General features: G+C 36.3%; 1 protein-coding gene across 1 annotated transcript in view; it reads right to left on the minus strand.

Annotated features, from left to right (window-relative positions):
- Positions 1-1169: 1169 nt before the first annotated feature.
- The window catches only part of LOC136036286 (BTB/POZ domain-containing protein Tiwaz-like), a 35431-nt gene continuing 21189 nt past the window's right edge, over positions 1170-15411 (minus strand). The window contains exons 3-4 of the mRNA XM_065718433.1: positions 7598-7803; positions 1170-2417 (exon numbers count right to left, since the gene is read on the minus strand). Coding sequence (XP_065574505.1) covers positions 1978-2417; positions 7598-7803 — 646 coding nt within the window. The 3' untranslated portion in view covers positions 1170-1977. The remainder of the gene's footprint in view (positions 2418-7597; positions 7804-15411) is intronic.

The following is a 15411-nucleotide window of genomic DNA, read 5'->3' on the forward strand; positions in this document are numbered from 1 at the left end:
TTTCAAACTTGAATTTCAAATTAAACAACAGGGGTTATTTACTTACTAATACTTTTATCTTTCCATACTAGCTGGTGTCTGATGTGACAACGGTGCCTCACTGTGGCGATATCTTAATCAAAGATCTGCCAGGGGCAATCTGAACATCGCAGCGGCATCTAAATATACCACTCGAGCTTTTTTTCTGTTATTGGCATCTCCTGATGCCAAAAAGAGATCTAAAATCACATATCACAATGGTCATGTTCCTTGTTTCACCCCTTGTAACTCTAACAACACCATCAACTACTTGCAATGCTATCGCTCACAAACAGATGTTTAGTCTCATCAAGGACGAAGGTATGGGTACTCTAGTCAGACCAATGAATGCTATTCATACTTCTAAGATATTCTCTTCAAGACTCTTCATGCGTTTTCTAACCCATTTAGTTAACGCATAATATTCATAACATTAGGAAGGGTTGGACGCAGCCATTGTAAAATTAGAGGATGGATTTCACTTGGTCAAAGTTTACAATGGCTGGAACCATTATAAAGTTAGAAGACTGCATTATTTCGCACATTTTTTATGAAATACAGCATTTTCGAACAAACAATACTCCAAGATCAATGTTTCCACTTCCTCATTGTAGTCCAGGAAGTGTTTGAAAAAAAGGGCTTAACCCGAAAAAAATTGGAAGAGAAATAATTCTTTGACTACCGGACTAAAAAAATACGCTGATTCCATATATGCTAAGTTTGCTCATCTAGCAGTTTCCCAAATATGCTTTTTTAAGGTTGAGGTTGATTTTGAGGGGAGAGGGGAATTCGTGTTTGCATATATAGGCGTATAAATGTCTAAAATAAGGTAAGAGATCGCGGCAATTATGAAATCACCTTTATTTGAACGTAAAATTATAACTTTCAACTAAATATTCAATCAGTTTCATAACCCTTTCATGACAACCGGGACCTCATAGCCCCAGAATGTAAAAATCCTTCGCACGCTCCCAATTGTGCAAATATATGGATTTGATAGACATACGTAAAAAGTTCATCCAATTAGAGCGTACGGGGAAGTGGGATCTTCACCCTCAGGCAATTGAATATATATATATTTATATATATATATATATATATATATATATATATATATATATATATATGTGTGTGTGTGTATATTTTCTCCCAAATTAAGTGATTTCAGAAAAATACCCAACTCCTTGAAAACTTATTACCTGATCATGATAATATTTCTTGATCTTTTTTTCTGTTTTAGCAATGAATGAGGAGCAGGCTGATGCACTAACTGCTTCACTGTTGCAAGGTGAAGGCTCACGCAACTATGGGTTTCTCTTCAAGATCATCGTATGAAGTGCCAATAGTCAATGCTTAGTTCATCTCTCTCTAGAGTGTAAATGCTATAGTCATAATAAATTGGCCTACTAAGTGAGAAATAAAAGAAGTTCGTAAAATTATTAATCAAGAGCAAAATTTGGCTTTTTACTTTTAATTAACATATTCTTGCTAAAATGACGTCAAAACTTAAAAAAAAACTCTAGCCTACACAGTCATGAATGATTTTTAAGTGAATTGACACAGACTAGTGTTTTAATTTGAACTGTTTCAAAATGAAGTTTGCTCAGTTTATTTTAAGTTTGAGCTTGTCGATGACTAAGTTACACGAACAAATATTTAAGCAAGGTGCGGAAACGAGCCAATTCAGCAAATGAATTTCAAGTCACCTTGTAGAAAATACAATTTTATAGACGAGCGTTCGGTTCACTGATGTCTCAGATCAGAGCGAAAAAAAATTATTTCTTCGGCTGAGACTTTTATTTTAGATAAATAAGACCTTGTTTATGCACTGGTAAGAATGTACTATTTATAGCCTTGAAAGCCGTCATTTTTTTTTTGGAAATTTTCCTCGAAGACTGTGTCTATGGGAAAATATTTCGAAATTGACTTTTTTTCTAAGTTAAGGTTTCCTGTTAGACTTTAATCGCTCATTTTCACAAACAAATATTCAACACAATTTCCGTTCTCAGAATATTCTGGTCTTCCAGTCATACGGAAGCCATCGCTAAGAATACGCCCAATGATACTAATATGATCTAAACAATCAAGAGGCTGTTTCACAAGTAATTTGTGGCCATGGTTTTCTGAGTGATATGAAACTTCTGGGAAAATTTTTCCAAACACAGCCTGTTCCACAGTTACACTGACAGTATTATTTGATTGAAGAAAATGTATAATCAAATATTCAAATCCTGGTGTAGGTTGTTGATGAATCTGGTCAAAGATGCTGAATCGACTGAGTAGTTTCGCCTTTTTCAAATCATCATAAGCGCAGTCAACAGCATTAGTGTCGCTTCTCCATTTGGTTCTTTTATGCGACTGTGTTGAGCTTCGAACACATTCTAATTCTGCTACCATTGCTAAAACAAAAACAAAAATCTTTATATGTTTGTATTTCATTGAATTCATAAAATTGTTAGATCCAGATCTTTTACTGGTGCTTAAGTCGGTTTCAATATTTGCATTCGATGCCCACCAGACCTAAATTTTAAAAAAGGTCAGCCTAAACTATGCCAGATAGCATACACTTGGAGTGGGCAATCTCAATCAAATAGTTTGAGAAATCTAGAGAAACAAAGGAAAAAAGAGAGAGGGAGAAGGGAATAAACGAAAAAGATTTTGCTCCATAAAGAGATTACATCGATCTTTGAGACAAGGAGCTTTGAAATATGTTTCTTTCAATCACTGTTAGCTAAAGACTGACATTCGTATGAACGTAGCCTATAAAGTGTTGAGCACAGGGTAAACAACGGTATAATTCATTTTAAATATTATCTGAAACAGAAGGGGCATATCGTATTGATGACCTTGGCCATCAATTGTTGTTTTTTTACATCTTTAAGGTCATTTGATACCTTTGTGATCCTCAGTGTTGGCTGACCGCCTCAAAGACAGATGGCCCATTAGCAAATTTTCCCCACACCACATGGATATCCTCAAATTTGATAAAAATTGGCAGGGAATCTTGAATTTGTCAACAATTATAAAAGCTAACGAGAGCCTAGCTTAGAATAAAGAACAAGAGCTAAGAGCTCATATGGCACTTGCGACGAGGCGAGAAGAGCTAAGAGCCAAGAGATCACATGGTATGAGCTCTAACAAAATTCTATGAATCAATAGATTGACTTAAAAAGGAGAATAAGAGGCTTAATGCCGGTCAGGATTTAAAATAAGAGCCCTGAGTCACTATGTCCTTCTAAATATCAAAATTCATTAAGATCCGATCACCCACTCGTAAGTTATAAATACCTAATTTTTTTCTAATTTTTCCTCTCCCTTTAGCCCCCCAGATGGTCGAATCTGGGAAACCGACTTTATCAAGTCAAATTGTGCAGCTCCCTGACACGCCTACCAATTTTCATCGTCCTAGCACGTCCAAAAGCATCAAACTCGCCAAATCACTGAACCCCTCCCCCCCAACTCCCCCAAAGAGAACGAATCCAGTATGATTCTGTCAATCACGTATCAAGGACATTTTTTATTCTATCCACCAAGCTTCATCCCAATTCCTCCACTCCAAGTGTTTTTCCAAGATTTCCCCCTCCAACTCCCCCCAATGTCAAAAGATCTGGTCGGGATTTGAAATAAGAGCTCTGAGACATGAATTCCTTCTAAAAATCAAATTTCATTAAGATCCGATCATCTATTCGTAAGATAAAAATACCCCAATTTTCACGTTTTCCAAGAATTCCGGTTTCCCCCTCCAAATCCCCCCAATGTCACAGGATCTGGTCGGAATTTATAATTAGAACTTTAAAGCACAAGATCCTTCTAAATATCAAATTTCGTTAAGATCTGGTCACCCTTTCGTAAGTTACAAATACTTCAATTTTCAAAATTACCCCCCCCCCAATTCCACCAAAGAGAGCGAATCCAGTACGATTCTGTCAATCACATATCAACGACATATGTTTATTCTATCGACCAAGCTGCATCCTAATTCCTCCACTCCAAGTATTTTTCCAAGATTTCCCCCTCCAACTCCCCAAAATGTCAAAAGATCTGGTCGGGATTTGAAATAAGAGCTCTGAGACATGAATTCCTTCTAAAAATCAAATTTCATTAAGATCCGATCATCTATTCGTAAGATTAAAATACCCCAATTTTCAGGTTTTCCAAGAATTCCGGTTTCCCCTTCCAACTCCCCCCAATGTCACAGGATCTGGTTGAAATTTAAAATTAGAACTTTAAAGCACAAGATCCTTCTAAATATCAAATTTCATAAAGATCTGGTCACCCTTTCGTAAGTTAAAAATACCTCAATTTTCAAAATTACCCCCCACCTAATTCCACCAAAGAGAGCAGATCCGGTCCGGTTATGTCAGCAACGTATCTTAGACAGGTTTCTATTCTTCCCATCCAGTTTCATCCTGATCTCACCGCTTTAAGTATTTTCTAAGGTTTCCGGTCCCCCCAACTGCCCCCTCCAATTATGCTTGATCCGGTTGAGATTTAAAATAAGAGATCTGAGTTACGCGGTCCTTCTAAATATGAAGTTTCATGAAGATCCCATCACTCCTTCGTAAGTTAAAAATACGTCATTTTTTCTTATTTTTCAGAATTACCCCCCCCCCCCCCCCCAATAGAGCGGATTTGTTCGAATTATGTAAATCACGTATGTAAGACTTTTGCTTATTTTTACCACCAAGTTTCATCCTGATCTCTCCAAACTAAGCGTTTTCTATGATTTTAGGTTCCCCCACCCCAAACTTCCCCCAATGTCACCAGATCCGGTCAGGATTTAAGATGATAGCTTTGAGACACAATATCCTTCTAAATATCAAATTTCATTGAGATCCGATCACCCGTTCGTAAGTTAAAAATACCTCATTTTTCTAATGTTTCAGAATCAACCCCTCCCCCAACTACCCCAAAGAGAGCGGATCCATTCCGGTTATGTCAATCATGTATCTAGGACTCGTGATTATTTTTCCCACCAAGTTTCATCCCGATCCCTCCACTCTAAGTGTTTTCCAATTTTCAGGTTTCCCCCTCCCAAGTCCCCCCCCCAATGTCACCATATCCGGTCGGGATTTAAAATAAGAGCTCTAAGATACGATATCCTTCTAAACATCAAATTTCATTGAGATCCGATCACCCGTTCGTAAGTTAAAAATACCTCATTTTTTCAAATTTTTCAGATTTACCCTCCCCCCCCATCTACCCCAAAGAGAGCGGATCCGTTCCGATTATGTCAATCATCTATCTGGGACTTGTGCTTATTTTTCCCATCAAGTTTCATCCCGATCCCTCCACTCTAAGTGTTTTCCAAGATTTTAGGTTCCCCCCTCCAACTCCCCCCAATGTCATCAGATCCGGTCAGGATTTAAAATAAGAGCTCTGAGACACAATATCATATCAAACATCAAATTTCTGTTCGTTTTAAATTTTAATGTTGCTTCTTACTTTCAGTTGAAATTTTTTTATTTTATTTTATTTGATTTCTGATGGTTTTTTAAGAAATACCAGGAAATCTGGCTACAACTCTACGGACAAATCCGCACAGATTTATTCTCTTAGACAATTCAAACCCGGTGAAAATTTACCCTGGAGTGAGTCGGCAATGAGAAAGTAATACATAAGAAGAATTTTGGACAGAAATTCTGGCATGCTCCCCTAGTGTAAAATTTCTCCTGAAAAATTTACCCCCTGTAAAATATCCTCCCCATGGAAAATCATCCCCGTGGAAAATCCACCAGCAGACCCCCCCCCCCCGAAAAATGTAGGTATACTTTCCAGCAAAAATGATATGCGTAAATTGGGCAAATTTATCAATTTAGACTTTACCCCACGGGCAGTGGGTGTCATGATATCTCCAAAGATATAGTTGTTTCGGTCTTTCAAGTATGCTGAACAAAATGGCTATCTCAAAATTTCGATCGGACCATTTTGAGAAAAAACAGGCGCAGGAGGCGGTTTAGTTGCCCTCCAATCTTTGGTCATTTAAAAAGGACCCTAGAGCTTTTAATTTCCGTTAAAATGAGCCTTCTCGCGATATTCTAGGACCACTGTGTCGATACAATCACCTCTAAAAAAAACAACAAAAAAATAAAATAAACACGCATCCGTGAACTTTATTCTGGCAAAAAATATAAAATTCCACATTATTTTAGATAGGAGTTAGAAACCACTACAGTAGTGTTCTCTGATACGCTGAATCTGATGCTGCAATTTTCATTAAGATTCTATGACTTTTAGGGTTTTTTTCTTCCTTTATTCGAAAATCAGGCAAATTTTCTCAGGCTCGTAAACTTTGATGGGTAAGACTAAAGTTAATTAAACTCACATATTTAGAATCAGCATAAGAATTCGATGCTTTTTATATATCTACTGGTACCAAAACCCTGTATTTTAGAGTTGTGCTTACTATAGAGCAGTATCGCTCCTGTTAAGAGCGGGAACTAAGCTGGCAGAGGTAGCTTGAATGTGACTGGTATGAAGAGAATTTATTTTTTTTGCAATTTTTTATTTCATTTTTTAAGTATCAATTTTTTAATTATTGTTTAGCAATGCGTGCAGGGACATCTTCATTCGCCATTTCGATCGTATCATTATATTTGTCGGTATAACCGTCACAAAATTTTCCCACCACCACAGTGAACTCCCAAAGTAATTTTGGTAAAAACTATTAGGGGATCTTCAATGTGTAAACAGTTCGAAAACCCATAGAGAGGCTAAATTAAAACAAATAAACTATACAATCTCTTATTGATTGTTAAGCAAAACTTGTGTATTCAAAGTATATACAGCATAATATGCATTTTGCGTCGGCAAATATTTCAATTAAGGCAGCGAGTACAACAGAGAACTTCCAAAGCTGTCAAATTATTCAACTACCAATTCAACTGTTGAAAGTAAAAGCTCTAAGAAACAAAAAAACAAACGGAAATTAAAAGCTCTAGGGCCCTTTTTAAATGACCAAAAATTGGAGGGCAACTAAACCCCTTCCCGCGCCCGTTTTTTCTCAAAATGGTCCGATCGAAATTTTGAGATGGCCATTTTGTCCAATTCAACTCGTTAAATTATTCAACTGTCAAATTATTCAATTATACAAATTATTCGACTTCTTTTGATGTGATCATTAATCTTTTCCAAGCTAGAATAAGCAAGAATATTTTTACGAACTACCCTTTCCTGATGTTTAAAAAGAAAATTCTGCTCCGTTCGATCAAAAAAAAAAGACTTCACACTTTTTAATGATGTTAGTGTCACTAAATCTCAATATATATACCGGCACAAAACAAGAAAAGTTAAATGGTATTTGTAGGATTTCCGGGAAACAGAATATCGGTTTTTAGTTTTCTGTCGTTTACTCAGATCTCTCATCAAAACCATACAAGTTATGGCAAGAACAACCAGACAATTCTGAATAGTTTGGCCAAACAAGCTAAAACAGTTTGTAATGGAAGAGATAAGGTAACTTTTTTAGGTACCGAATCCCGTTAGAAGTTTTCTTCTTCTTCCTTCTTTTTGCAGCACAGACACCGAAATTATACTCTTACATGTGAAGACAGATGTAACTGGGGAATGAAATACTTACGCTGAATATCATAATACTTCGCTTCTTCAATTAACAAATCAATATCTTTTGTATCCAGAGGTAGAAATAGTTTTCTATTTCTCAAGTAGTTGAGAATGTGCCGAAAAGCCTTTCCATCTCTGTCAATAAAATAATGTTGCTTTAGGCTATCTAGCACTATGGGTATGGTACCATTAAACATTTTGGCAAGTTTCGACTCTGGGAACCTAAAATGAAGTTAAAATAAAGTAATAATGAAAAAACAAACAAAAATACATTTGTGCCTACAAACTCATGCACGAAGTTTAAAAAAATCAAATGCTGAGCTCAAAACACCCGGGCTTTAGTGTTGTTTTAATTAAACAGAAACATATGCATAAACTTCCCGTTTCAACGCCTTTTGCTTCCTGATTCAAAGAGAAGAAAAGCTGCTTTCCCAAAAATTTCCATATTTTGTGCAGATTATCCAAATATTTCAAATTCCTTTCTAATCGAACAACTTGAGCAAAATCAACAGTGGACAGGTTTTCCAGCAAAAAAGTTTCCAACGCTTTTCTCTCTGAAGAAATTATAAGTCGTTTCTGTTTTTTGTCCTTAATAATATGGATTAAGGTTTTTAACTGTAGTGTATGGGCAAATTGCGCTTTTTTCCGGGTGTTTAAATGTAATTTATATCTTAAAGACTTGGGAATAAGGTTTTCATTTCTACGGGATTCTACAAATTTTTGTTGATTGATAATATTAGCATGTTTTTTACCTAGACTAATAAAATAAAAGATATCATAGGTCAACTGCTCCTCATAGGCTAGACGAAAATAGCGACGAAGACCACACTGCCTTTCCATAACAAACAAATACAAAGTAGAAACAATAGGGAAAATCTTTTCAAGACAGTGGAAATCAATTCTGTGAATATTTCGGCCCTATGTCCAAGGGCCGTCTTCAGCACAATACGAGAACAAAAGAGAAAATATGTATATATAAATAAACTTACATTAAATTGTGAGAACTAAAACTAAACAATGTAATTTAAAAACTTTTTTAAAAACAGCCCTAGCATCCTAACTTCAACGAAGTTCAACCACGACTGACAAAAAGAATGAAGTGAGAATATAAACTCATTCAAATTAAAGAGAACAAAGTGATTAAATACAATTTCTCAGAGCCAACCTTGCTTTTTTAGCAGCCTGTCTCAAAGGCCTTTTCGTAGCTGGTTCAGTACTATTATAAATCGGTTTAGTAAAATATTTTGTTAGATCGTTTTTAATTAAATTTGAGTATAAAGAATTTAGTGAGTATTCCCCTAAGTCCCCGTTCAAAGAAATATTATTATTTATTTTGAGATTAATTTCGATTGATTCTCGAACTACCTGTTTTATCCCCAAATCATTACTGATGAGTGAAGATTTTTCAAAAAGTATCGTGTCGGACGGATTATCAAATATATGCCAACCTAAAGCAGAATCAAAGCAGTTGTTGGAACTATTTGAAATTAATTCCTTGTCTATGTCTTTTTTATGCTGTTGTAACCGTTTTTCTAGATTCTGATGGGTCCTGCCGACATAGTAATTTCCACAATCACAGGGTATTTGATAGACCCCTCTTTGGTGAGTAACTGGGGTCTTATCTTCACCAGAATTAAAAAAATTAATGATTTTAAAATTATTAGTAAAAACTACGTACAGATTATTTTTTGTGCAAATATTTTTAATTTTGTTGTGATCTTTGGGATATACGGAAGATAGACACTATTTGAGGGCTTATCAGTAGCCTCACATTGTGAAGTATCTTCTTCGATTTTACAAGAATGTATTTTTATTGTACGGTTAATTATTTTATTGACAAAAGGAATGGGGTATCCATTACCAAAAAGAATATCTCTAATAAAGTTTATTTCTGCATTTATTTACGAATCGGAGCAAATATTTAGGGCACGATCAATGAGGGAAGTTACAACTGCTCTTTTAACTTGTGGAGGGTTATTTGAATTAAAGTGAAGTTATCTGTTGTTTTGTGTTGGCTTTTGATAGATAGTAAAATCCAGTTTATCAGCATTACGAATAATTAACACATCTAAAAACGGTAGTTTATTTTCAATTTCAACTTCTAGGGTGAACTGCAAATTTCGGTCATAAGTGTTGAGATGATCTAAGAAGCCCCGAAGTTCAGCTTCCCCATAATTCTAAAGTGAAATTACGTCATCCATATAACGACCCCAATAGACGTGTTTTAAAAAATAAGAATTTAATGCCCAATTTTCAAGGTTCTCGACATAAATATTTGCCAGTAGCCCGGATAAAGGTGCCCCCATGGGTAACCCATTTTTTTTGCTGATAAAAAGAATCGCGAAATTGAAAATACATGGAAAACTTATTACAAATTTTAACCAGAGTCATTAAAACTTCACAATCAATTCCCGTCGCTGAAGCCTCGATTAAGCGGTAATTTTCTTCTATTTTGTTTTTTAATAATTCCTCAGAAATAGTCACATCTATATTTGTATACATGGAAACAATGTCAAAACTACTAACTATTGTGTTTTCTGAAATACTTGTGTTGCTAAGTTTTTCAACCAAATCTACCGAATTACGAATACAGGAATTTTGAGAATACAATAAAGGTTTGAAAGCTGTGCAAAGCCATTTCCCAGTATTGGCAGCGAGGGCTTTAGTACACGCTACGATAGGTCTTAAGGGAATACCCTGTTTATGTATTTTTGGTAAACCGTAGAGTTTAGGACAGAAACTACCACGGGGAAAAAATTTATTGTATAATTGTGGGGTGACTTTACCATTTTGTTTTAGCTTCTTTAATTCATTTATAACATTATTAGCAAACTGATCAGTAGGATCATGAGTTATTGTTTTATATGTAATTGTGTCATTTAAATGCAAAATAATTTTGTTGTCATAGTCTGTCGTATTCAAGACAACAAATGAATCAGTGCTTCCACTTTTTTTTTTCAGAAAATCAGTAACGACTCCAAAAAAGTCGGGAGATTATCGGGAGGTTTTTTTTTTAAGTCGGGGAAAAATTAGGAGGTTTTAAACAGCTGTTTTGTCTCACAAACCAGTTGTATTGGTGGTAAAAATGTCAGTAATAGAGAGACAGAACAAAGTAGAATCGAAAATATGTTTTAGAGTCTTAAGTCCGGTCTTCACCTCCCGGAACTTCCGGAATCTGGGCATCTCGAATCTGGGCTTCTTCTTGCATCTCGAATATGAACCGGTCCAAAAGTATATCAAAATCATCCGGAATTAGGGGCTTTTGAACTTCCAGATTTCCGGAATTTTGAAGTTCAAAAAAAATCTCGGAAAATCTGGGAACCCAGATTCCGGAAGGTGAAGACTTGTTATTACTCCAAAATCAACTATCAACAAGGAACAATGTTTCTTTCATACAAAACTTATGCAAACTAAATGGTTTTATTGAAAGTCATCTAAAACTACTTGTTCACATAATTAGAACTAGAATTACGAATACGAGTAACAGAACTCAGGCAGAATTTTCACTGTATCACACTGCAGCTAAAACTACTTGATCACATAACTTGAACTAGAATTATGAATCCGAATCACAGTCAGAATTTTCACTAGATCACACTGCAGCTAATCCTGATCGTCAACGGTATTGTTTGCTCTTTCTGGGGCCAGACGAGCTCGCGCTAAAGAAGCCGATTTCAAGATAGCGGCACTAGCTTCAGTAGCGGTTGCGGAAGCAACTACGCCTTTCAGTAACTGCCTCATGCTCCCATCTACGACCAGAGACTGAGGTGTCACCTTAAACCTACTCATGCCAAGTTTAGTCTGAAGCGTTAAACTAATCGTAACTGTCGACAGGCAGTTACGTTTGTCTGTTTTGACGTCCTTCAAAGTACTAAACAGTCTCTCCGCTATTACGTTCGAAAACGGCATATAAGTCTTATATACATGACAAAAGTACAAACGTGTCCACTGCAATGCGCTCTGACTATAAATCTCACTATCAACACTCCTGACTTGCAGGGTTCTCTCAAAATATAACATAACAAGACCAAAGGTTTCGATGAGATCCCATAAATGTTATATTTGATCCAGACAATTGCGTCTTGTAGATCCGGTCTTCGTCAGACTCCTTGAATATCTGTACTATTTAATATTTGACCAATGACTGGTCTTCCGAGAAAACAAAGTTCAGGTTTGGATTCAGCATATGGTTTTTACCCTATCTTCGATCAAAGCTTCCTGCCTTGCTTCTACCAAATATCCGTTTTCGGCCAGATTCCCGGTGAACTACTTGTCCAGCAAAAACTAAACCTCAAAATAAATTAGGTACATCCCCCTTATCTTATATCGAAACTCTAATCAACTTCAGATAAACTTTAAACTTAAAAAAAAAAAAAATCAGGTTTTGGCCGATTCCGGGCGAACTATTTGCCTGGCGAGCCCTATTTGCTCTCCTTACCACTATATCGAACCTCTTATTAACTTTATCGGCATATAGTTAATTAGACATATTAGACGATATTAGACATATCGGCACTTTGAAAACAGATTTGTCCCTTTGAAAACAGATTTGGTATGGCTGGCTTTGGCCTACATCATAAAATCCATCCTCCTATCCTCCTATATTGTGAAGCAGAGCAAAATAACACTAGACAGTAGCGCCAAGACCTGGAAAAAGTGAGACACACTCGAACAGCAGCCATACTAGCACCACTAGCGATAGTGAACGTCCCTACTGAAACTCAATCGGTCTTGCACCAGCGCTGGCTCCAATAACTTCATATTTTGAACAAAGCAAAAAAAGATACGACCTCCCCAGTTTCCTCGACGTGTGCAGACCGCATACTACCTTTACTAGAAATTTCTAAGCCCGCATGTTTGTCTCGCTTTAAATGTCGCAAGCGTAGTGGGCGGCGCTATGAGTATGGCCCGTTTGCAAAGCAAGGAAAGCATAGTTCTTGACCCTACTCCCTAGTGTTATTTTGCTCTGTTGTGACTTGTGAAGCCGATTTCGCCGACACTCGAAATCGTTATTTTGATATAGGCTAGGCTAGTAGTCTGGCGAATACCGGATATCTATAAGACCCGTAAGAATAGTGTATTCGAATTTGTACTATAGAATCCTTGAACTGGCAACGGGTTAAGAATTGGTTTCAAGTTAAAACATGTTATTTTGGTAAAGAAACAGATCATAGAAGCAGAAAAGCCGCCTACTCCCTAGGACAGGTCAGTAGCCTACTTCTTGGGTTGCCCACGTGCAGGGATGTATAATTGTCCAGTTCCAGTAAACTTGGTACTTACCCTAAAAAAAATCCTGTCACGTAAGGTAAGCCACGTCCTTATTGTACACAAATTATCCAGTAGAAATGAACTATCTGAGTTGACTGATCAGATCAGATGAAGTTATGAACTGAGAATCAAATCAAATCAACCCATTTTCGAACACAACAATGGTCTCTCACGGGACAAGCTGCCGACTAGGTCATTAATTAGGGTTCGCAGTTGACTTCCGCGAATCAAACGCGGCCGGCGGCTTTGAAATCCCCCTTTTACGGGCAACAAAGACATATTTTGCATTCTGCCAGACAATTACGAAAGATCAGAAACTTCAAGTTGGACAGAGCTCAATTCAACATAAATCGGGAGATTATCGGGAGGAAATTTCAGTCGGGAGATCTCCCGATAAATCGGGAGGAGTGGAAGCACTGAAATGAATTGCTTGTGTCTGCTTTAGTTATTATAATAGAAGGATCTTTTCGGAGATTAGATAGTATTTATGTCGTGTAAATTTTTCGGCTGTTATAAAGGGTATTTATAAGACCAGATCTAATTTCATCAGGGTTAGAAATAGAAGGATAGTATTTATGCAAAGCGGACTCTAGAGAGGAAACTATATCTGCCACAGGAACCTGTTTCGGTAGAAAAGAGAATTTTGGACCTTTTTCCAATGTTTCGATTTCCTGGGGTTCCAATGTTTTAGAAGAGAGGTTAACAATAGCAGGCCCAGGAGTGAATCTTGGAGAATAAATACGGTTTCTCATGGAAGATTCATTTTGCAAGCCTTTCAATTTTTTATAGAGGCGTTCATTCGACAAGCGAAAATCGTGGCTAAACAAATTCCTTTCTAATCTAACAACTTGAGCAAAATCAACAGTGGACAGGTTTTCCAGCAAAAAAGTTTCCAACACTTTTCTCTCTGAAGAAATTATAAGTCGTTTCTGTTTTTTGAGCTTAATAATATGGATTAAGGTTTTTAACTGTAGTGTATGGGCAAATTGCGCTTCTTTCCTGGTAGTTAAGTGTAATTTGTATTTTAAAGCCTTGGGAACAAGATTTTCATTTCTTCAGTATTCTAAGAATTTTTGTTGATTAATAATATTAGCATGTTTTTTACCTAGACTAATAAAATAAAAGATATCATAGGTCCACTGCTCCCCATAGGCTAGACGAAAATAGCGACGAAGACCACACTGCCTTTCCAAAACAAATACAAAGTAGAAACAATAGGGAAAATCTTTTCAAGACAGTGAAAATCAATTCTGTGAATATTTCGGCCCTATGTCCAAGGGCCGTCTTCAGCACAATACGAGAACAAGAGAGAAAATATGTATATATAAATAAACTTACATTAAATTGTGAGAATTAAAACTAAATAATGTTATTTAAAAACATTTTTAAAAACAGCCCTAGCATCCTTACTTCAACGAAGTTCAACCACGACTGACAAAAAGAATGAAGTGAGAATATAAACTCATTCAAACTAAAGAGAACAAAGTATCCAGGAGTGAATCTTGGAGAATAAATACGGTTTCTCATCGAAGATTCATTTCGCAAGCCTTTCAATTTTTTATAGAGGCCTTCATTGGACAAGCGAAAATCGTGGCTAAACAAATTCCTTGAGCATAATCTAACAACTTGAGGAAAATCAACAGTGGGCAGGTTTTCCAGCAAAAAAGACAAAAAGAATGAAGTGAGAATATAAACTCATTCAAACTAAAGAGAACAAAGTGTCCAGGAGTGAATCTTGGAGAATAAATACGGTTTCTCATCGAAGATTCATTTCGCAAGCCTTTCAATTTTTTATAGAGGCCTTCATTGGACAAGCGAAAATCGTGGCTAAACAAATTCCTTGAGCATAATCTAACAACTTGAGGAAAATCAACAGTGGGCAGGTTTTCCAGCAAAAAAGACAAAAAGAATGAAGTGAGAATATAAACTCATTCAAACTAAAGAGAACAAAGTGTCCAGGAGTGAATCTTGGAGAATAAATACGGTTTCTCATCGAAGATTCATTTCGCAAGCCTTTCAATTTTTTATAGAGGCCTTCATTGGACAAGCGAAAATCGTGGCTAAACAAATTCCTTGAGCATAATCTAACAACTTGAGGAAAATCAACAGTGGGCAGGTTTTCCAGCAAAAAAGACAAAAAGAATGAAGTGAGAATATAAACTCATTCAAACTAAAGAGAACAAAGTGTCCAGGAGTGAATCTTGGAGAATAAATACGGTTTCTCATCGAAGATTCATTTCGCAAGCCTTTCAATTTTTTATAGAGGCCTTCATTGGACAAGCGAAAATCGTGGCTAAACAAATTCCTTGAGCATAATCTAACAACTTGAGGAAAATCAACAGTGGGCAGGTTTTCCAGCAAAAAAGACAAAAAGAATGAAGTGAGAATATAAACTCATTCAAACTAAAGAGAACAAAGTGTCCAGGAGTGAATCTTGGAGAATAAATACGGTTTCTCACCGAAGATTCATTTCGCAAGCCTTTCAATTTTTTATAGAGGCCTTCATTGGACAAGCGAAAATCGTGGCTAAATAAATTCCTTGAGCATAATCTAACAACTTGA

This window comes from Artemia franciscana, chromosome 15 (genome assembly GCF_032884065.1).
Source record: "Artemia franciscana chromosome 15, ASM3288406v1, whole genome shotgun sequence".
Lineage (NCBI taxonomy): Eukaryota > Metazoa > Arthropoda > Branchiopoda > Anostraca > Artemiidae > Artemia > Artemia franciscana.